Below are 24,575 nucleotides of genomic sequence, written 5' to 3'. Positions count from 1 at the left end.
TTTCCCATTTTCACTTTTCCATTACTTTTTGGCCCGGTTCTAAGAATGTTAAGGCAGATGCGTTATCTCGCAGTTTGGATCCGTTTTCGCCTCCCGAACCTCCTTCCTCCATTCTTCCTCATGGGGTAGTCGTTGCTGTTTTATCCTCCGGATTGGAGGCTGAGATTCGTGTTGCACAGGCATTGGCCCCTCCTTCATTGCCCGATGCCAAATTGTTTGTTCCTGTCCAGTTTCGATTACGGGTCCTCCAGGAATTTCATGACTCTGTGCTTGGTGGTCATCCGGGGGTCTCAGCTACTCGTAAGGCTATTGCCAGGTTGTTTTGGTGGTCCTCTATGTACTCCGATGTCGCCGTGTTTGTGTCTGCTTGTGATGCGTGTGCACGTGCTAAAGTTCCTCATAACCGGCCGGCCGGGGAATTAGTGCCCTTACTAATTCCGGATAGGCCCTGGACTCATTTGTCCATGGATTTTATCACCAATTTACCTGTTTCCGCTGGCAAGACTGTTGTTTGGGTGGTGGTGGACAGATTCAGCAAACAGGCGCATTTTGTTCCCTTGTCGAGATTACCTAATGCTGAGACTCTGTCCAAATTGTTTATTGAACAGGTGGTTAGATTGCATGGCATCCCTGTTAACATTGTGTACGACAGGGGGGTTCAGTTTGTTTCCAAATTTTGGAGAGCATTTTGTAGACGGCTGGGTATTGAGTTGTCCTTTTCTTCATCTTACCATCCCGAGACCAATGGGCAGACTGAGAGAACTAATCAGTCATTGGAACAAATTCTGCGGTGTCTGGCTACGTCTCAGCAGGACGATTGGTGTTACTCACTGCCTATGGCTGAGTTTGCTTTCAATAACCGGGTCCATCAGTCCACGGGTACTACTCCATTTTTTTGTAACTATGGATACCATCCCCATTTCGGTGAATTTTCCAGACTTGATTCTGGGTGTCCTGGGGCTGATTCTGCAGTTCAGCAGTTGGAGGAGGTTTGGAGGGAGGTCCGGCATAATGTTGAGGTGGCTTTAGGGCGGCAAAAGCGCTCTGCTGACAAGAGACGATTGGTAGGATTTAATTTTCAGGTGGGGAATAAAGTTTGGTTGTCTACCGAAAACATTCGTCTGAGAATTCCTTCCACTAAGTTGGGTCCAAAATTTATTGGTCCATATGAGATCATCGAGATTGTCAACCCAGTGGCTTTTCGTCTGCGGTTACCGCAGTCCTTTCGCATTTCTAATGTGTTTCACAAATCTTTGCTCAAGCCATTGGTTCCTTCTGTTTCCGAGTGTCCTCATCCCCCTCCTCCCGTTTCGGTGGATGGTCAGATGGAACACGAGAATGAGCGCATCATCGATTCTCGGCGGGTCCGTAGTTCGCTTCAGTACTTGGTACATTGGAGGGGTTACGGACCGGAGGAGCGATCCTGGGTTCTGGCACGATCTGTCCATGCTGACCAACTTACTCGTGCCTTTCATAGAAGGTTTCCTGGGAAACCTGGGGGTCCGGTGGCCCCCCTTGAGCAGGGGGTACTGTCATGATTGACTCCTGGCTCAGCTGCAGCTGAGCCTTTTTTTTTAGTTTCACTTCTGATGCAGGTCACGTTAGGGGTTAATCCTTTCTGCCTCGTTCTGGAGGTCAGGCTGCTTTATTAGGGCACTGTTTCTCTTGGACTTCGCCAGTGATACTTCTGGCTCTGCTGTGTTCTGCTCTTGAGTGACCTGTTGTCTGCCCTGCCCCCTCCTGAGCTCCGTGTTCACCTGACCTGTTAACCTCCTCTGTTGTCTGTTTCCATCAGTGTCTCTCCCGCTGTCTCCCTGTTTGTTCCTTATCTGTTTACCTTAATTCTGTCTTGTCTTCCCACTCCCTCTCGCTTCTAGGCTCTGATTTCCCGGCTACTGACTATTTGCTTCCCTCTGACTACGTTTAGACTTTGCCCTTGTGTACTTACAAGACCTCATGTTGTGACACGGCTTTCTGACGATTCTACTGCCATCTGGTGGGCTTGACTAGTATTACCTCTGCTAGGAAATTCCCTGCTCATACGTTTCCTCCACTTTTACGCCCCCTAGTGGTTTACCAGCTAACTACTTTCTCAGATAGTTTCAGGAATCCTCTCAGTCCCACATTACTGCGCTGTACTGCTATTGTACATCTTAGAGTACAGCGTGACAGTATTTTTTAATGCTTTCATCAGCTCATGTCAAGAACATGCCTACAACTGTGAATATTTGGTTTTCTTTTTATTGTGAAGCAAACAACAAATAGGACAAAATAACTGAAAACGTCAATGTGCATAACTATACTCCCCCCTAATGTCAGCACTTTTTAGAGCCTCCTTTCATGGCAATTACAGCTGCAATTCGCTTTGGATAAGTTGCTATGAGCTTTCCACTAGGATTTTTCCTATTTCTCAAGGCAAAACTGCTTCAACTCCTTCAAGTTAGATGGTTTCCTCTGGTTAACAACAATCTTCAGATCTAACCTCGGCTTCTCAATTGCTCTGTGTTACGCGGGAGGACGGTTAGAGCAAAACTAATAACAGCTCAACCATCTCCCAAGGTCCTCTGGGCAGATGACACAGCTACAGATGGACAAGCGGCCGGACGGCACAACTTCAAAGGAACACAAAAATAAAAAACACCATCAGTGGTGTTAGCAGCATACCCACTGAGTACCTGACCTCCCCTGTTAACGGCACAGGGAGTCCTGCGGGAAACTGTCCATGTGCGTAGAGGGCAGAACAGGACAGTATGTGCAGCCCAGTTAGACTCACTGAGCTGCCACAGTACGATTGGAAGGGTAGGGCGGATGCTTGATAACTGGCCCTGGCTGTGCCTCACCGCGAATCTTGGCGCGATGGGCACCAGACGCCTAACCCTGCCAACCACTTCCAGAATCACATGCAGCCCTGTCACAAGCACTACAGGGCTCTTTGGCACAATGGCCGCTATATGGCTGCACTTCTCTGTGCCACAAAAACAGAATGACGCTCGCGCAGCCATGTGCGTCATCCAGGGTCTTTTAAAGACTAAGCCCTGCCTCAAGCCAAGCACCAGATGACAATGGCACTGGCAGCGGCCACTCAGTGACTGCCACATCACTAATGACGTCATTGATGGACAATCAGCAGCCGCCACGTCACCGTTGACATCATAGACGGACAACCAGTGGCCGCTGCGTTATCGGTGATATCAGCATCGGCCAATCAGTGACCACTGCGTCACCGGTGACATTTCGCGCATGCGCTGTAGCGTGAATCCCGCACTTAGAGCCAGGAAAGGCAGCAAGAACCCGCTCATGCGCGGTAGGGCAATACAGGGACTTAGCCTTAGAACGAACAAAGACCCTGGACATCTAACACTTAGCAGCCAGGCGCCTGGAGCAGTGGACAGGAGGTGCAGATGAGCCAGCCGACACCACAGCCAGAAATGAAGACTCAAGGGCGGTTCGAGGCTCGGGAGAACACCAAACCATAACAGTCTGGACTTTAACTAGACTACTCCAATACATTTACGTGTTTCCTCTTAAACTGCTCGAGTGTTGCTTTAGCAGTATGCTTTGGGTAATTGTTTTGATTGGAGTGAACCTCCATGTCTGTCTCAAATCACTGACAGACTGAAACAAGTTTTGCTGAAGAATATTCCTGTACTTCACATCATCGATAATCTCCTCGACTCGGACATTTTTCCCTGTCCCTACTGCCAAAAAACATCCCTAAAGCATGATGCTGCCACCACCATGTTTCACTGTGGAACAGTGTTCTTGGGGTGATGAGCTGTGTTGGTTTGGCACATAGCGGTTACCTTGGTAGTCAAAAAGTTAAATTTTGGTCTCATCTTACAACAGTACCTTCCTCCATACTTTTGGGGATTCTCACACGTCTTTGGCAAAATTAAAACGAGCCTTCCAATTTTTTACTTAAGTAAAGGTTTATTTCTGGACATTCTTCCATAAAGGACAGCTCTATGGAGTGTATGACTTATTGCGGTCGTATTGACAGATACTCCAGTCTTTCCTTGGGAACTCTGCAGCTCCTTTTTAGGGTTATCTACAGTTTCTGTGCTGCCTCTCTAATTAATGCCATCCTTGCAGGAGCTGAGAGTTTTAGTGGGCATCCCTCCCTTGGCAGCTCTGTTGTTGTACCATTTTCTGATGATAATGAATTTGATGGTGCTCCAGGAGATCGTCAGAGATTAGCATATATTTTAAGAACCCAACCCTGACTTGTACTGCTCAACAACTTTGTCTCTGACTTGTTTGGAGATCTTCTTGGTCTTCATGGTGTGTTTGGTTAGTGGTGCTTCTTGCTTATTGGTGTTGCGGCCTCTGTGACCTTTCAGAAAAAGTGTGTTTTTACCGACAGACCATGTGACACTTGATGGCACACAGGTGGATTTCATTTCAGTAAACATGTGACTTATGAAGGTAATTGATTGCACAATAATTTTTTAGGGTCTTCATAGCAAAAGGGGTGAATGCACATGGCAATTTAAATTTATTTTATCTCATAAATTGAATTTTTACATATATTTTTCTCGCATCACTTCTCACAAATCGGATTGTAAAAATATTTAAACACAGATTGTAATGTAACAAAATAGCTAAAAAGCCAAGGGTGTTATTGAATATTTACATATAAATGTAAGCTCAGACAGAAAATCTCTTTAATTATGAAAATCACCAAACAGAAATGACCATTCTGAACGCAAAAGAAATTTTAAGCGTCATTTTATTTTGTTGTTTACGAAAAATGACCAATGCCCAATGATTTTACGTGAGCAGAATTAGGTTGGAACAATATTTGGCAGCTGATTTGTTATTTTAGTTGCCAACAAACATGATAGTACAATACCTACAATCTGCATCAATGCTAGTCCAAGGGCAACAGTAGCAATGAAGAACATGTTGTCACTTACAAAATCACAGACTTTCTTGAAGCAGCCCTCTCTATGGATAATCAGGGCTTCCTGTAACAAAGGACTATTGCGGCATCCCTTGCGGGTCTTGCAGCAGCTGCTGGGTACTGAACCATTTTTGTGTCCAAAATGCGTTTCCTGTTGCTCCAGGGACCATGGTGACTCAAACCAGTCATGGTAGCTATGTACGCCACAACAATGCAATGCCCTTTGTAGTGCATCCAAAGCATCTGCTTTCTCCTCATCTTCTGAATAAGATAGCACTGCATTCTGTAATCCACTTTGAAAACCATCTGCAATGTCCCTAATGCAGGATAGATAAATAGATATGAGCAAATATTCTATCATATTGTATTCACCAAAGTATAAAAAAGTGTCTTTCACTTGGATGACACATTAAAGGGAATCTGTCAGCAGGGTTTTGCTAAGTAAGCTGAGGACAGCATGCTGTAAAGCTGGTGTCACACATAACGACGACGACAACGACGTCGCTGCTACGTCACCATTTTCTGTGACGTTGCAGCGACGTCCCGTCGCTGTCGCTGTGTGTGACATCCAGCAACGACCTGGCCCCTGCTGTGAGGTCGCCGGTCGTTGCTGAATGTCCAGCTTCATTTTTTGGTCGTCACTCTCCCGCTGTGACACACACATCGCTGTGTGTGACAGCGAGAGAGCGACGAAATGAAGCGATCAGGAGCCGGCACTGGCAGCTGCGGTAAGCTGTAACCAGCGTAAACATCGGGTAACCAAGGGAAGACCTTTCCCTGGTTACCCGATGTTTACGCTGGTTACCAGCCTCCGCTCTTGCTGCCAGTGCCGGCTCCTGCACTGTGACATGTGGCTGCAGTATGCATCGGGTAATTAACCCGATGTATACTGTAGCAAGGGGAGCAAGGAGCCAGCGCTAAGCAGTGCGCGCGGCTCCCTGCTCTCTGCACTGTGACATGTAGCTGCAGCACACATCGGGTTAATTAACCCGATGTGTACTGTACCTAGGAGAGCAAGGAGCCAGCGCTAAGCGCGGCTCCCTGCTCTCTTCACATGTAGCACAGCGACGTTATGATCGCTGCTTCTGCTGTGTTTGACAGCTAAGCAGCGATCATAACAGCGACTTACAAGGTCGCTGTTACGTCACCGAAAATGGTGACGTAACAGCGACGTCGTTGTCGCTGTCGCTTAGTGTGACACCAGCTTTAGAGTTAAAAACAAAAAGCAACTGTTCTTCTCTTATCTGTGAGCTATTAGTTATGTAAGCTAATGGTTTTATTACCCTGTGATTAACATTACAAGACTACAAACTGGCATGCAGGACAGTCTAACACGCCCCCTGCTGTGATTGACACATCGCAGTAAATGCACAATCTCTATTGGGAGCCTAGTGTGGGTGGGACAGCTCCCTGGGCCCAGCTACAAGCTTAAAACTCAATTCTTTGATTGTAACAGAACTGCTGTACCCAGTAATCTATGTGATACACTGTTGGATTCAGGATCTCCTTGCCTACATTAAATTGCTGTCAGATGAGGTAGCAAAAACCTGCTGACAGATTCCATTTAAAACATTCACATGTATAAATATCATGATAGAGTGAAAATAATGTAGATAATTATTAAAGGGTTCTAAAAAATTTTTAAATTACACAACAGTCTAAATGGTTTATTGGTGACTTTATTCATGAATTTGTCCTATCCAGGTGATTGATGTCTTCCTAATTCTGACACCATTAAATTAACCATGTTCATATATTACATTATCCGTTTATTCCAAGATTGCTTACCTTCATAGCATTTATAAATTGAGGCTAAAAATTAACCTGGAAACTAAAGGTCATTCATTTTAACCTCTAGTGCAGGGGTCAGGAACCTTTTTGGCTAAGAGAGCCGTAAACGCCACATATTTTGAAATATAATTCCGCGAGAGCCGTACAATATGTTTAAAGGGCCATTGACAGATCAATCGCTCCAATGTTCACTTAGTACAGCAAGGAATGCTCCTCCCTGCTGTATAAAGCCACAACTGGACTGAAACAATGGTAATTAGCAGTAAAAAAATCAAATAAATAACTTACATTGTGAACTTGCGATGCATGACATCAGTCCAGCAGTCTGGCTTCTTCTTTTTCCTGCGCATGACTGGAAGCTGGCATTCTTCCCACCTGATGTTGAGAGAATGCCAGCTTTGAGGCATTCGCAGAAGAAAGAAGCTGGAATATTGGACATGTCACACAACGCATTGTCAGTTATGTCAATTATCTATTTTATTATTTTACAGCGAATTATTGTTTAGGTCCAGCGGTGGCTTAGTGCAGCAGAGAGGAACACTCCTTTGTGTACTAAGTGACCGCTGGAGCAATTGTATCTGTCAGTGGCCCAGACACCCTGCTTCCCATACAGCCTGCACCCCCCATATCACACACACACACACTGCTTCCCATACAGCCTGCACCCCCCAGATCTCACACACACACACACTGCTTCCCATACAGCCTGCACCCCCCAGATCTCACACACTACACCCCCATATGTCACATACCCTGCTTCCCATACAGCCTGCACCCCCCCATATCACACACACACACACACACTGCTCCCCATACAGCCTTCACCCCCCATATCACACACACACACTGCTCCCCATACAGCCTGCACCCCCCAGATCTCACACACTACACCCCCATATGTCACATACCCTGCTTCCCATACAGCCTGCACCCCCCCATATCACACACACACACACACACACTGCTCCCCATACAGCCTGCACCCCCCATATCACACACACACACTGCTCCCCATACAGCCTGCACCCCCCATATCACACACACACACTGCTCCCCATACAGCCTGCACCCCCCATATCCCACACACACACTGCTTCCCATACAGCCTGCACCCCCCAGATCTCACACACTACACCCCCATATGTCACATACCCTGCTTCCCATACAGCCTGCACCCCCCCATATCACACACACACACTGCTCCCCATACAGCCTGCACCCCCCATATCACACACACACACTGCTCCCCATACAGCCTGCACCCCCCATATCACACACACACACTGCTCCCCATACAGCCTGCACCCCCCATATCCCACACACTACACCCCCATATGTCGCATACCCTGCTCCCCATACAGCCTGCACCCCCATATCACACACACTACACCCCCATATCTCACACACCCTGCTTCCCATACAGCCTACACCCCCATATCTCTCACACCCTGCTTCCCATACAGCCTGCACCCCCCATATCACACACACACACACTGCTCCCCATACGGCCTGCACCGCCCATATCCCACACACACACACACACACACTGCTCCCCATACAGCCTGCACCCCCCCATATCACACACACACACTGCTCCCCATACAGCCTGCACCCCCCATATCACACACACACACACTTCTCCCCATACAGCCTGCACCCCCCATATCACACACACACACTGCTCCCCATACAGCCTGCACCCCCCATATCCCACACACTACGCCCCCATATGTCACATACCCTGCTCCCCATACAGCCTGCACCCCCATATCACACACACTACACCCCCATATCTCACACACCCTGCTTCCCATACAGCCTACACCCCCATATCTCTCACACCCTGCTTCCCATACAGCCTGCACCCCCCATATCACACACACACACACTGCTCCCCATACGGCCTGCACCCCCCATATCCCACACACACTGCTTCCCATACAGCCTGCACCCCCCAGATCTCACACACTACACCCCCATATGTCACATACCCTGCTTCCCATACAGCCTGCACCCCCCCATATCACACACACACACTGCTCCCCATACAGCCTGCACCCCCCATATCACACACACACACTTCTCCCCATACAGCCTGCACCCCCCATATCACACACACACACTGCTCCCCATACAGCCTGCACCCCCCATATCCCACACACTACACCCCCATATGTCACATACCCTGCTCCCCATACAGCCTGCACCCCCATATCACACACACTACACCCCCATATCTCACACACCCTGCTTCCCATACAGCCTACACCCCCATATCTCTCACACCCTGCTTCCCATACAGCCTGCACCCCCCATATCACACACACACACACTGCTCCCCATACGGCCTGCACCCCCCATATCCCACACACACACACACACACTGCTTCCCATACAGCCTGCACCCCCCAGATCTCACACACTACACCCCCATATGTCACATACCCTGCTTCCCATACAGCCTGCACCCCCCATATCACACACACACACACACTGCTTCCCATACAGCCTGCACCCCCCAGATCTCACACACTACACCCCTATATGTCACATACCCTGCTTCCCATACAGCCTGCACCCCCCCATATCACACACACACACACACACACACACACACACACTGCTTCCCATACAGCCTGCACCCCCCAGATCTCACACACTACACCCCCATATGTCACATACCCTGCTTCCCATACAGCCTGCACCCCCCATATCACACACAATACACCCCCATATCTCACACACCCTGCTCACATATCTCACCCTGCCTGTACCCCAACTTACCCCTCTCAAACACTCTGCACCCCTTCACATCCTTCTGTCACAGTCTGCAGCCCTCATATGCCCCTCACCCTGCAGCCCCCCTCACCCTCATGTCCCCTCTTTTCTTATTACCAGTCATGTGTCCAAATCTCCTTCAGGATTCAGTTCTCTTGCTTTCTGCCCGGCCTCCTGTGTCTCCTCCCACACAGTCACATGGGCGTGACATCATCGCTGGTCCTGCAGGATGGCGATTCCGTCTGCTGTGCAGGTCAGGACTAGCACTCCTGCAGCTCAGACACGGCTGGTGGCCTCTCCAGGTCAGGGGCCCCTCTACTGACACTGGGCTCCCCTGACTCACAGGCCGGCCACTACACAGCAGCACTACACATAGACGCAGAGCGGCTGCCGGGCCCCTATGTGTACTAGTGCCGCTGTGTAGTGGCCGGCCTGTGAGTCAGGGGAGCCCAGTGTCAGTAGAGGGGCGGCTCACTTCTCGTTCCCCCGCTGATCCGGTCTCCTCGGCGCGTCGTCCATTGCTGTCGCTCGCTCTGACCTCTCAGCAGGCGCGCAGTGATGACGTCACCGCGCTCGCTGCAGAGCTGTCAGAAGAACGCCGACAGTCACAGCGGGGAGAATGATAAGAGAGAGAGCGCGCCGCTCACTCTCTCATCATTGCTCTCAATTGTGCTGGCGCCGGCCCTGATCCTTCCCATAGACAGGTAGGAGCCCTGTCTGCGAGCCAGATACGGCCATCAAAAGAGCCATATCTGGCTCGCGAGCCATAGGTTCCCGACCCCTGCTCTAGTGTGATGAAAATCTTTGAGGGTTTTCTAAGAGACGCTGTCCTGGAGTATCACAATAAAAATAACATCATTAGCATCAATATGGATTTATGAGACCTGTCAATTGTCATACTAATATGATCAGCTTCCATGAGACAGTAAGTTCCATAGTGGACCAGGTTAAGGCCATGGATGTCTTCTGACTGAACTTTTCAAAGGAGTTTGATATAGTGCTACGTAAAGGTTGGTCACACGCTGTACAAAGGCTAATAAGGCGTAGTACAGCGTAATCCCCACTAGATGGCAGCAGAGTAGTGAAGGAGAGACAAAGAAACACTAACGAAAATTCAGCTGAAGTACAGCAGACTAACTTCAGCAGGCAGTAAACATACGAACCACCAGGGGGCAATAGAGTAGTCAAACAGTCAGGGTCTAGCCAAGAAAGTCGAGTCACTGCAAAGGGAGGATCAATATTTAAGTCAGAACACAGAACCAAGTGAGAAGTTGGGAGATCAGGAATGCAGAGGGAACATAAACAACATGCAGGAGAGGGAAATCAGGGACTGGGACAGGCAGGTGAACGGGGGAGGGTAAAAGTCAGGACACAGTAGCAGGGAGGCAGACCACATCGGGAACACTCACCATAACCAGTATACACGCTGCAAGACAGAAATATCACTGGCACTGCCCCGTAGGTAGAGAGGCAATATATAGCGTTCTGAGATCCAGAACAAGGCAAGGGAACTTAACCCCTGACATGACCAGGCCAGAGATGGGTGTAATCAGCAGAAGGGAAAAGCCGGCCTGAATCATGACAGTTGGTATATAAAATGATAGCAATGGGGCTAGGGGAAATGTGTATAATATTAGGAAACAGAGGGTGGTTATTAATGGAACACAAACTGAATGGCTGACAATTAATAGTGAGTAACACAGGGGAGAGTATTGAGCCCTTTTCTTTTTAAGATATTTATTAATGACCTTGTAAAGTGTATACAGAATAAAATTTCAATATTTACAGACGATACTACACTCTGCAAGTTAATCAACATGGAGAAGTATAGTTTAACATTACAGAGGGATTTATGTAAACAGGAGGCTTGTAGATAAAGGTAGATGTAAGGTCATGCATGTGGGCTGAGGAAATATGTACAAGTAAGTTCTAAATCGTAAAACACTGGGTAAAACTGTCACTGAAAAAGACGGGTGTACAGTTGGACAGCAAACTCAACAGCAGCTGTCTGGCACTACTCATTAAAGTAAGGTCAAATAAAATAATGGGATGCATGAAAAAAGCATAGTTGTTCATGACAAAAACATAGTTTTGCTTCTATAAAAGTCATTAGTTAGGTGTTAGGTTACCCTTGGAATGCTGTGTATACTTTTGGGATTTAATGAATACGAACAACATAGCTGAACTAGGATGGGTGCAGAGAGGAACAAACAATGTTATGAAGCGAATAGGTGAACTACAATACTAAGACAGGTTATCAATCTGGGGTTTATTACATTTGGAAAAACAAAGGCTTAGGGGCTTTCTTATTACAATGTACAAATATAAGAATGGACAACATAGAGACCTTTCTAATTACCTTTTTGACGCTTAGCGACGATGACAAGGGGACATACTCTACGTTTAGAGGACAGAAAGTTTAATTATCATCACAGATGGTGATTCTTTACTGTAAGAGCTCTGATATTATGGAACGTTCTGCCACATGATGTTGTAATGGTTGATTTACTAAAAAGAAATTAAAGGAGGCCTGATTCTTGAAAAATACAATATTAACGGTTATGGATACTAAATTTTATGATGGACCTTGATCCAGGGAAGCAGTCTGATTGCCATATGGAGTGGTGGTAAGGATTTTTTTCCTCTTATATGGGGCAGTTAGCATCTGCTTCATGGGGCTTTTGCCTTCCTCTGGATCAAAATGTTAAGTTATACGTTGAACTCAATGGATATATATCAAACTTAAAACCAATCAAAATAAGGAAGTTTTCAATTGAGTTACTTTTTCTATTTGCTTTCATTCTCCTGTTGTTAGATCTTTATCTTACAAAGAACTAGTTGCCAAGTAGATCAGCCACCATAGCTTTGTGAGTATGCACAGTAGATACAGTGCAGGACAGAAGTTAACTCTTGAAATGCCAGCCACTTATCTTCAGTTTATTGATTTCTATACAGCAATTAGCTGCTCACTTTCCTTATCTTCCCTGTCAGTTCTTGACCTGTGATCTGTCATGCAAAATCACCAGAAAAGGTGAGGTTTTCAGAGCAGTTCTCCTAATTAATGCTCTGAGGGGTACTTCTCACATAGCGAGATCGTTAGCGAGACTGCTGCTGAGTCACAGGTTTTGTGACGTACCAGTGACCTCATCAGCGATCTCGCTGTGTGTGACACTAAGCAGCGACCTGGCCCCTGCTGTGAGATCGCTGATCGTTACACACTTCTCTGGTACATTTTTTGCTCGTTGCTCTCCCACTGTGAAGCACACATTGCTGTGTTTAACAGCAAGAGAGCAACGATCTAAATGTGCAGGGAGCCGGTGTCTGGAAGCTGCGGACACTGGTAACCATGGTAAACATCGGGTAACCAAGTGAAGCGCTATGCTTGGTTACCCGATATTTACCTTGGTTACTAGCATACGCCGCTCTCAGGCTGCCAGTGCTGGCTCCCTGCTCCCTGCACACGTAGCCAGAGTACACATCGGGTAAATAAGCAAAGCGGTTTGCTTAGTAACCCGATGTGTACCCTGGCTACGAGTGCAGGGAGCCAGCGCTAAGCGGTGTGCGCTGGTAACCAAGGTAAATATCGGGTAACCAAGCAAAGCATTTTGCTTAGTTACCCGATATTTACCTTAGTTACCAAGCGCAGCATCACTTCCACGTGTCGCTGGTGGCTGGTCACTGGTCGCTGGTGAGATCTGCCTGATTGTCAGCTCACCAGTGACCATTTAGCGACGCACCAGCGATCCTGACCAGGTCATATCGTGGTCAGAATCGCTGGTACGTCGTTTAGTGAGACGGTACCCTTACTTTCTTTAGTTAAATAGAAGTGCAGACTTCAGAACAAGCACTGACATACCTAAGTGTAGCAGGATAAACGGAGCACATAGATGAAGCTACTGAACCAGAACCGTCAGTCAAGGGGGAGTATCCACCCCTCAAATGACAAGGAAGAGAAGGGATGTGCAGCACTGTGCTGCTGAACACACAAAATTAAAAATAACCCTTTAACCACAGCATTGAAGAGCTTTACCAGTTGAGATCAGAGTTATTTCCTCAATTAATGAGATTTCTTCATTCAACTCACTGCTTAATTGTAAATTTACAGCTTATGACAAGAAGGGATTAATATTAAAAAGAAGGATCCTTGACCCCAGACACTGTACCATTTGTAACAAATATATACAATAGCTCCTGTTCCAATTGTGTTTTAAATATTCTTATTTTAGGACGTTATTTCAAATCGAACAAGTACATTAAATGTTGCTGAGTATTTTCTTAAACAAGTGAGTTAATAATAAAGACAAAAATAGTAAGTAACATGATAATATATTTTACCTATGTAAATGTTTTTCTCTTTGGTGGCTTGTTATAGCCACCAAACAAAAGGGTAGATTTTAAACTCATAACATATACTGAAACATATCGTGTTACTTCACATATCACATAAGGCATCAGGCAGCAGTTACAAACATTGGAAGTGATAATCATATATAGCAGTCAAGAAAAATCAGGCAACATTTCACTTCACTATTAAAAAATTAAAATCAAAGAATCTTGACACAAAAGTTTGACTCACTACAGGTTTGCAATACTAATATTGTAGTGCTACAGTTGAAAATATTTTTTTTAAATGTAGCAACACTTAAAAAATGAAAATCAATTGAATCCCAGACAGCTGTGAACATGATGGGATGGGGTTAGCAAACAGAGTGATATAGATAATGGTTACCTCCGATAGAACAGACCCGAGAGTCCGGCAGCAAGTCCAGCTAACAGCACTGCTAACTGAAAGAGACCATAGGTGCGTAGAAGGCATTGCTTCTCTACTGCAGCACTGATGCATCCTAGAAAGCCCCATAGCAGCACAGCGGCCCCGCTCACCAGCAGGATGAGTGCAGTGTTTGGATAATTGTTGGTGGATAACACCAAGTATTCTTCTAAGGAGATTTTTGCCCAGATTCCTACTGTGAGCATAGCCAAACCTGCAGCCCAAAATATGAAGCTGAAAGCCATTAGTGATATCTTTAATAAAGCCATTCTACTTTTTGTGCATCTCTTGTTACTCTGCTTGGGGGTCACCAAGGACCTAACAAGGTTGTCATCTTCATGATGTATTCCTACTGCTACATTGTGTGGTGAAGTAAACTGATCTTCATCATCTAGTGGATATGCAGGGAGCATCCACACACCATTTTGGTTGCTTCTCAAAGGAATCTCAGTAACGATGGAGATTCTTCTGTCCCCACGTACTTCCCAAATTTCATTTCCGACTGCAGAAGGTTTCCTTGGATGCACCAGCTCTGCTATTCCATCCGTCATGGTCCTTAGCCTCTGCAGATTTTTACAGCCTCCCCCTCTTATCACCTCTATAGAAAGCTAATATTTCTCCCTTGGCCCAGCAATAAATGTCATATAGTAGACTCCTATTCGCAAGATGTATCAGCTTTTGTCTCCGCCTGTTTAAATAGAAAAAGCAGCTTTATATCTGTCTTACTAATAAAAATACATTTATCCAGAGATGCAATTATTATTTTATATTTTCATAATAAGAATCATAAAAGTACTGCCATATTTTAATGAATAGTTCAATTATAAAATACTTTATATGTTGTAGAAAAAAAACATATATAGTGTAAAAACACCAACTTTGGCTGCTAACAAATGTCAGGAGCCTGCACAATGGGAATAAGTATCCACATAAAAGGATAGCACAAAGAACATTGCAAAGACAATCTGAACTTGCTCTTTTATGTACTTGCTTAGGATGAATTTAGGCACCTTTAAGATCCATTTATAGATCAAAGCAAGGTGTGCATTGTAAGGGAACAAACTCTAATCCATGGTATAAAGAATTATATTTTTTGAATGCAAAAAAACAAACATTAGGAAATATTTAAAGCGTACCTGTCGTTTTAGATGATTTTTCACAATAAGCTATAGTTTGTACATGAGGATTAACACTACTTAAAGCCAATAGATATCTTCTACCCTACATTTTTCTCACCATTGTCCCCCCATATAGTTGTCACGGTACAGTGATGTAGGGGACAGAGGCACGTGGACCAACTGTTCCCAGAACCAGGCTTACCCTGAGAGGAGCGTGACTAAGTGCTTACCCAGTCTTCACCAGAACTTATGATGGTGAGGATGGACTTGTCTGGCAACAGGTACCACTCCAGGGCAGCTACTGATTGACATGCTTCATTAAGGTCGGTGCAAGGCAAGACAAGAGAAAGGATAAACTGCCACTAGGGAAAGATAGGGAGGGGCAATCCCTGACACTTGCCCTCAGCAGCCCTGAACTACCTGACGTACTTAGACAGGTTCTTTTACCCCGAGCGGCGATAACATTCCTATCTCTGTTTTTTCCTAAACACAACTCTGTACTGTGGAGGGCAGCGGAAATGCTAGTACTGCTTAAGGTTAGGCCCTTTCAGACGTCCGTTTTTTAATCAGGTACAAGACAAGCGCATCGGTATGGTCATACGTGTGTCATGTGTGTCACACGTGACATCTGTGTTTGCATACATGTGACACGTCCTTGTGAAATAAAAAGATTTTCGAAATTCACCTTTATCCAGGGCTGTTTTCTTTGGCTCTGCTGCCTCCTGCTTCTGACCCCCGCTCATTATATTCATTGATTATTCACTGCACTGAGGACCTGGAAGCCGGAGCATTGCGGGAACAGCATTGCAGGGACAGCGGTGACAGGTGAGTATCCAGTCAGCAGTGTGTGTGCAGTGACGTCCAGGAGGGTCATTGGACACCTCAGTATTCTTCCAGTAGATCCCCAATGCCTCTGAGTACCTGCAATAAGAGTAGGCAGAGGCTATGTCCTTGGTGTAGAGACAGTAATATGGATGCAGACTTATCTAGGTACTTTACTGGTATTATAATTTCTTTTCCTTACACTTCTCATTCCCCATGTTTGGCTCCATTAAAAGAAAAAAGCTTGTATTCACTTCCTGTGCCAAGGCCATCTCAGTGATGCTGGCGCTCGCGTTCCCAAGGCCCACATGAGGTTAATATTATTATTTATTATTATAGTGCCATTTATGCCATGTCGCTTTACAGGTAAAAAGGGTATACATAAAAACTAGTACAATAATTATGAACAATACAAAAGAGACAGTTACAGGAGGAGAGAGGACACTGCCCGCGAGGGCTCAAAGTCTACAGGGGATGGGTAAGGGTACAGTACGTGAGGACAGAGCTGGTTGCGCAGTGGTATATCAGACTAAGGTTTACTGCAGATTGTAAGCTTGTTGGGAGATGTGGATCTTCAGGTTCCTTTTGAAGCTTTTCACGCTACATGAAAGTGTGATATGTTGTGGTAGAGCGATCCAGAGTATGGGGGAGGCGCGGGAGAAATCTTAGATGCGATTGTGGTAGGAGATAATAGGGGAGTAGAGAATGAGATCGTGAGATCAGAGGTTACGTGCAGGTAGGTATCGGGAGACTAGCTCATAGATGTATCGATGAGACAGGTCGTGGATGGCTTTGTAAGTCATGTTTAGTTTTTTGAACTGGAGTCTTTGGACAATGGGAAGCCAGTGAAAGGATTGGCAGAGTGGTGAGGCCAGGGAATAGCGAGGAGACAGGTGGATTAGTTGGGGAGAAGAGTTTAGGATAGATTGGAGCGGTGCAAGAGTGGGGAGACCACAGTAGGAGGTTGCAGTAGTTGAGTTGGGAGATGATGAGGGCATGCACTAGTGTTTTTGCTCATTCTTGGTTAAGGAATGCATAAATCCAGGAAATATTTCTGAGTTGGAGTCGGGAGGAGGTGAAGAAAGCTTGGATGTGTGGCTTGAAGGATAGAGCAGAATTGACGGTTACCCCGAGGCAATGAGCTTGGAAGACTGGGGAGAGTGAGCAGCTATTGAGGTTGTGGTGATACGCGCGCCCCGCGCCCAATCACCAATGGCTTTCCTTTTTCCACTCTGGACTTATGAGTAATCAACAAGTGAGTGTTGCGGCTGCCACACGCTTTCTGTTGATAATGCATACATCTTTAGGCGAGGAGAAAGATAGCGGTGATTGTGCATGGGACTCACGTTTCGCCACATCCTCACGTGGGTGCAGGGAACACGAGCACCAGCATTGCTTGAATGGCACATGCACGGTGGAGTATAAGCTTTTTTATTTTAACAGTGCCAAATACTGGGAATGAGATGGGGTTTACTAAGTAGTATACAACCCCTTTAATAAGTCTAATAATAAAACACATACAGAGAAATCTACAGTGTGACACAACAAACATTATTAAATAAGCCATACCTCTCAACCGTCCCGGATTCAGTGGGATTGTACTGATTTTAGGACTGGCTCCAGCAGTCCCGCTGGTGACTGCTATTGTCCCGGCTCCTCCCCTCAGTGTAGTAAATAAATTAACTCAAGACAAGCAGTGCATAAATTAGGTTCTCATCTGCTCTGATTTATCAGGACGGGGATAGACTCAGCAGCAGCTCTACCATGGAGCCACTGCATGTCCTGAGAGGCATAGGAGAATTTGGTGATCTTGACCTGTGTTGCAGGCACAGAAACCAGAAGCAAATTATTCAGCTACACAGAGATATAGATAGATATATACTGCACCACTATGTTGGTAGAACAACAACAAAAACAGCGTGGACATTCATTTTTAAGTGTAACGGGCACTTCCCCTATGCATATACATAGTTTATAATCAGCTGGCAAAAAAACAGGGGAAATTTAAATGGCCAATATATCTACCCCCACTATATACCAGTAATAATCAATCAGGAATTGTTTATAAATAATTGCGATTTTTATTAGAATAGAAAAAAGACAATACACAATGATAAAATTTATCCCCAGTGGGGTTACATAGTAGAAAAATATTGATATCACAAGCAAAACACTCAAGATAGACAAAGAATCGTGAGGACTACAGAAAAAGCCCCAAAACAGACAGCACACGGGGACCCAGGTCGAGCACAAAAAATTACCAGAGGGATGTTATATATATACTGTATATATATATATATATATATACATATACATATATATATATACATATACATATATGAGGACCATTCAATGGAGTAAAGGAATAGTGTACAATAAAAAAATCCAACCCTAGGAGGCGCTAAAATAGTGTCAAAACCCTCTATGTAGGTGAAGGAAAAATTCAGATTCTTTTGATGCTATAAAACTACTATGAAGAAATGGAAAAAAAAAAAAGAGAAAAGCATAAATTTATTTTCAGCCCCATGAAATCAAACCAGTAAGTTTCATACACTTTACAGCTGCCCTGGCTGTTAAGCCACAGGCTCTGCTGGCACATGAGAGAGGATTTTATACAGCTAAAGCAGCAAAAACTACCTCCACGTCTAAGTGTGGAGAGGCGGCTAGGGCACATTCACATGCCGATTTGCCCCAGCCAGGGCCTATGTCCAGTGTTTCGCCTAGTGAGCATGCTCAGCCTGTCAGCCTGATAGTGCCATTCATGGGGCTAAGTCCTCAGTTCAGGCTACTGAGCATGTGTAAAAGGTTCCGCTATGATACAGGACAGATGAGTTTTCTTGAAAACGATGGTAAAACAATAACAAGATTTATTATCACAAAACTCGCCCCTGTTTGTATGGGGAAGGAAAAGAAACTAGTAATATAAACAATGAAAATCAAACAACTTGTACAAGTGAATTATGTTTCTCGTTTTCTTACCAGAACAGCCACATACTCTTGGTCCCTAAAATGAGATGTCTTCCCTGGGGCCAATAATACCATCCCCTCCCCTAAATATGTCTGGATCTACACAGGGTTAGTTCCAAAGGGGAAACTGTAATATGTGTCTTTTCTGCTGGATCACAATCTTAACACTATCCCCAATCAATAAACTCCCTGGGATCCCAATATGACCAAACTCAGCTGTACAGCTAAGCTGTACAGCTGTTTACCAACCAAGTTTACCAACAAGAATAACATATAAAATAAGTGACCATATTAAATTTCCATTTACAAGAGATACAAAGATTAACAATTTCTTTTGATTAACATGCTCTGCGAGACAATCCAATCCAAGCAGTAGGGTGCCTTGTGGAACTTCACCATGGACTGTGGCCTTTCTGAACTTCGCACCCTGGTATCATCAGTCGTTGAGAAGATGAATACAGTTTGTGCCTCACTAACAATGTCCCATAGAGACCAGTTATTTAGGTAGGTCCAAACACCTAGCTAACCCTAGCTAAACTCATTGGACCGGTCAAGGAGAATTTAAAATAGAATGATGAACATGAGGTACCTCCTCCTTGTTATGGATATAGAGTGCTTTACCCATCCACGGGCACTGTGTCACACTTCACAAATTGGCCGTCTCTTTTCAATGACCTTCCGTTGTTGGTTTTCTTTCTTTTTCACGCTCTTCACCGAACGGAAATTGAGGATTATTGTCCCAGACGTCACCAGTCACAGGAACACACAAAAAACACAGCTCGTCTCAGCTTCGTCACCATGGCAACCAACCAACTTCTATTCACAACAAAACTTTATTCGTCCTCAACTTGACTGACGGAGCAATTGTGCAATAAAAGTATTTTATAAATCAAGCCTCAAAATCGCATTTTGACTGCATAGTTCGGCTATTATTTACATCACAGTATTCACAAAATTATTCAAGTATTATTTTGTTAACACTTAATAAAATTTAGAACAGCGAGTGTCGCTGATATCTAGTGGTCAGATGTCATCGTTACAGGTGTGTCTTTTGCTCATAGTCAAGACCAACACATATCTCTATACACTCTCCTACACATGCTCACACAGTGCGAAATGCCTCTTTGCTCGAGTACGTGGACTTCGTTCTGTGTCCAAGTCCTGTGATGTGCCTACTGAGCATGCTCAACCATGATTTCAAAGACAAAGTCTGTGGTTCCAGCTACTGAGCATGCTCAGGCACTTCGTGCATTGGAGGCTAAGTCCGGTAAGGACTTCACTGGGCATGTTCGTGAGGTGGCAGGCCCTGATAGGCTGTATAGCATCAGGTGTCCTGCTGATGTGGCCACTCCGGACTGGTTTGCGAAGGCCCACCCGTATGACCTGGCACCTCATCATTGGTCATCAGACGATGACTGGTAGGGTGTTTGGGGCGGTGCTGCCCATGTGTCATCAGTGATGTGGCGGTTCCGGATAGCCCGCTGGTGACGTCACTGATGATGTGGCAATCCGCTATTGGCCTCTGGAGGCGCCATTGTGGCTCACCCTGGGTTTGGGGCGGACCCTAGGTGATAAAAGGGTTTGGAGCGTGCACCATGGTGCGCAATCTTCACACATGCTCATCCAAGTTCTATTGTTTGAGCCACATTGCAGCCTATAGATTGAAATGCTGTTGGGTTAAAGTTTTTGTTGTTTTTTGATACAAAAACTTCCCATCTGAGGAAAAAGAAAACAAAATATATAAAAATAAAACAAAACAAAACATTGCAGCCTATAACCACTAGTTCTGGAAGCGGTAACTAGGGTTAGGCGTCCGATGCCTGTCATGTCAAGATTTGTGGCTCAGCATGTTAGGAAAGGAAGCGCGTCCCCTGACCCTATCACTCCAGTCCTGTTGTAGCAGCCCAGTGGAGTTAACTGGGCTGCGGCTGCTGCGCCGACTGTCCTGGTGTGCCCCCTATGTAAACGGACAGTGTACCCCAGGACCCCTGTGGTGTTAACAGGGGAGGTCCTGGTTGGGGGTGTGTGGACCCTGTTGCGTGAACAGGGATCAAAGTTATCCTGATCCAAGTAACGTTTAACTCAGATCAGGTTGATGTTATTTCAGAGGCACCCAGTTCTGTATTATCCGCCTGACCTACGGGTTGCCAGCAGCTCCTTTACCATCTTGGTGCGCGGAGGACCCCGACTGGCGATTGGGATATACATCACCTTTACCCTAATGCGCCAGTCCCCCCGTAACAATTGTTATTGTCTAATTTGGTGCAGACACCTGTAGAAAACAAAAAACACAGGATTTCTGTAACGTGTCGACACTGTCTTAGGCCCTGTGCACACACTGCGGTTTTTGCCATGGTTTTCGCAGCAGAAAAGGTGCGGTTTCTGTTCCTAACCTTGCTGCAGTCCTTCCCCAGCAAAATCTATAGGAAAAAAAAATTGCTGTGTGCACGCTGCGTTTTTGTCCCCCTACAGGTTTTGCTGCAGAATTTCTGCAGCAAAAAGAATGAGCATGTCACTTCTTTTCTGCAGGTACCTGCGTTTTTTGCCATAGAAATGGTAAAAAATCACAGGGAACAACCCACGGCAAAACCGCAGGTACGTAATTACTGTGGTTTTTGCCCCGGGTGCGGTATTCTGCCAGAGGGTGGGGATTTATCTTAAGAAAAAGTTATTTTTCAGTGTGCACAGGGCCTTATAGACACAAAAAAGTAACATGTCTGATAGTGAGGCCACATAAAGATGAGAAACTTCTGGCTAATATGACTATGAATAAAGAGTCCGGGGCATCTACTCAATACCCCTCACTGCCAACTGGGTGTGGCTGTGGGCGTGGCCAAAATTTACTGCTGCGCGCACCGCATGCTTTATCCCTCTGTTTTTCAAAAGTTGGGAGGTTTGCACCAGACCTAGTGCTGCCTGTCATGGTGCTCCCTAATAGCAGAGGCCTATTAGCAGCATATACTCAGGACTGCACCAGGGAAGAGTACAGCGTGTGTGCTCCGTCCTGACCTCGGCCTGTGCACAGGGCAGTGCCGTGTGCTGTCACCTACAGGTGCAGGGCTGGCTGCCTGCCTACTGGTACACGTGACTGATCACATGGTCATGACATCATCAAAGGTCCTTGAGCTACTACCGGTAGGATCCTCCATGAGCTGTCAGCCAGACAGCAACGTCATCACACACGTGACCTTGCAATTCATTTCCCCACCTATTTACTCTACTAGTCCAGCTCCGCTTCTGATTGGCTGCAAGTTCTGCTGACAGCACCATCTCTAACTGGAGGCTCCCTACAGCTGAGGCTGCGCCGCGAGGCATTCTGGGTGTTGGAGTCTTGTCTAGCTGATATATATCTCAGAAGGATGAGCACTTGGGCTGTGTAAGGACTACAAGCCCCGTGAAGCTGTGCGGCGCCGCTCCTGGCTCCCTCCGGAGAGATGACTAGTGCAGCATGTTGTGCCGTGCTTTAGCTCCAGCTGAGTGCCTGCCCGGGGATCCCACAGAGTGAGCGGAGCGGGAGCAGAGCCCGGATCCTCTGCCTGATTCAGTGAGTCTTTTGTGCGCTCCCTTATGGCTCTCGTGGAGACTCCTCCAGTGGCGGCCACAGGTGTTGTGTGCTGACCTCAGGGGCGGTGAGGTGCGGTATCCGGGGCTGAGGGAGTTCTGTGGAGTGGTGGAGAGCCCAGGCACAGCCCACAGTCCGCTCCTGCCTTGCGGCTTTCTTACAAAAGTGATGTCATGGAGGGAAATGGGCAGAAGTTGTGGCTCCTATGGCGCAGACACATGGGCGCAGGCTGAATAACTGCTTCCACTCTCCACCTCTGTCTCAAGGGGGATAGAAAGCGGAACAGCTCTGTTACAGGGGTTGTCTGCTGGGACTTGTAGTCCTCCAGTGCCACTCTGATGGCTGTGTGATACCACAGTGGGAGCAGTCGTGATGCTTGGATAATCTCTTACTCCTATCTACTCACAAACCATGGGTAAATGGGTAAAAACTGTTCTATAAATACATACCCCAGAAGAAGCTGTGATGGCGAAACCACAGGTCACGCCGGAGCCTGCCACGCCATTAGGATGCCCTTCTTTGTATGGTTTTTTTTTTTTTTTTTTTTTTTTAGCACTATGCATGTATATGAATAAATAACCTCTTATCCAAGTGTGGCTTCTACTGCCCAGTGGTACTTTGCTCAATACACACCCAGGGCTATCAGGATGGGACTACAAACCCCAGCGGACTACCATTTTAACAGATCTGCTTTGGCGACCTGTGTGTGTGTGTGTGTATATATGTATGTATGTATGTAGCAAGTGGAAACCGCTCTTTAAAAAGACAGTTTGTGCCAAGTGAGCCGCAGCAGGACCACTGTAGTCCGATTGCACATTGTAAGTGACTGTAGATGTTCTTGTATTTTCTCTGTTGTTTCATTGTAATTTTTTAGCTTGATTTTAGGTGGGTTTTAGCTTCATTTAGGTGGGAAAAAGTGAATGCCGCTCTCTTTTGGCCATAACCTGGGGGTGACCCGTGTCTGCAGTTGTAAATTTCCTGCTGGAATGATTATCACAGGGCAGCCAGACCATGGAATTAGTACACACAATGGCCAGTGGAGGTGCTGTCTGCCACTGCCCTCAGAACACTTTACAGCAGCCTGTATTCTGCATGTATTGGAGGAGAACCATTCAGACTTCCCGTTTTTTAGAAGTGTCCTCTCTGAGGATCTGACTCTAATCTAATTTGGCTGAGCCTGAAAGTGCCTGTGGGTACCCTGCCCCTTAGATGATAATGGATGGCTCCAGCTATGGTGACACCAGTGCTGCATGCTTTTGCCAGTCTAGGTAGTCTGAGCACTTGCCCATTTTTGGACCGCCCATGGGGCACTGTCAGCAGGCCGCCCCCAGCAGCGCTGACAGTCTTTTTATATACATGCCCTGACCTGCCCCATTGTTACATAGTGGGCAGACTGTTAGGAGGGTGACGGGTTCTGCTGTACTCCTTTTTCTTTATTAGCCGTTCAGGTTAACGATTTTTGACTTCAGATTTCCATATGTTTTTTCTTCTAATTGGCCGTAGATGGGCTTCAGTAAGCGCAGAGCAGTGTTACCATTTACTGCTCATTTTAGAACATTGCATATAGTGTTCTACGCTGTTGGGTAAAGTGCCCTCAATGAGGTTTTGGTAACTTTTCAATATTGCATATTTTTGATGCACAAAAATTGCAACATGTCATTTTCATGACCATGACATACCAAAGAGACAAATCGCAGTGTTAAAAGCACAAAGTACATGTAAAAGAAAAGTGCAAGTAACTTAACGGTTGTCCACTACGTTATCATTGATGGTCTATCTTTAGGATAGGTCATTAAAGAAGTGGTTCACCCATAATATCGTTATAGCCAATAATAAAGATGTTGAGAAGCAAGGCTTCTCTCAAAT

General features: G+C 45.9%; 2 protein-coding genes across 2 annotated transcripts in view; one reads left to right on the top strand and one right to left on the bottom strand.

Moving 5' to 3' along the window:
- Window positions 1-4,743: 4,743 nt before the first annotated feature.
- LOC142301530 (tetraspanin-7-like) lies at window positions 4,744-14,509 on the bottom strand. Its single transcript, XM_075342544.1, has 2 exons — window positions 14,202-14,509; window positions 4,744-5,220 (listed from the first exon to the last, which is right to left on the bottom strand). The coding sequence occupies exons 1-2, from the start codon at window positions 14,507-14,509 to the stop codon at window positions 4,785-4,787; spliced, it is 744 nt and encodes a 247-aa protein (XP_075198659.1). The 3' UTR covers window positions 4,744-4,784.
- An 8,034-nt stretch (window positions 14,510-22,543) lies between these two features.
- The window catches only part of TRABD (TraB domain containing), a 45,875-nt gene continuing 43,843 nt past the window's right edge, over window positions 22,544-24,575 (top strand). The window contains exon 1 of the mRNA XM_075342543.1: window positions 22,544-22,691. The gene's annotated coding sequence lies outside the window, so the exon portion shown is untranslated. The remainder of the gene's footprint in view (window positions 22,692-24,575) is intronic.

This window comes from Anomaloglossus baeobatrachus, chromosome 4 (assembly GCF_048569485.1).
Source record: "Anomaloglossus baeobatrachus isolate aAnoBae1 chromosome 4, aAnoBae1.hap1, whole genome shotgun sequence".
NCBI classification, from domain to species: Eukaryota; Metazoa; Chordata; class Amphibia; order Anura; family Aromobatidae; genus Anomaloglossus; species Anomaloglossus baeobatrachus.
The sequence above is the reverse complement of the archived record's forward strand: the minus strand, read 5'-3'. Positions and strand labels throughout refer to the sequence as shown.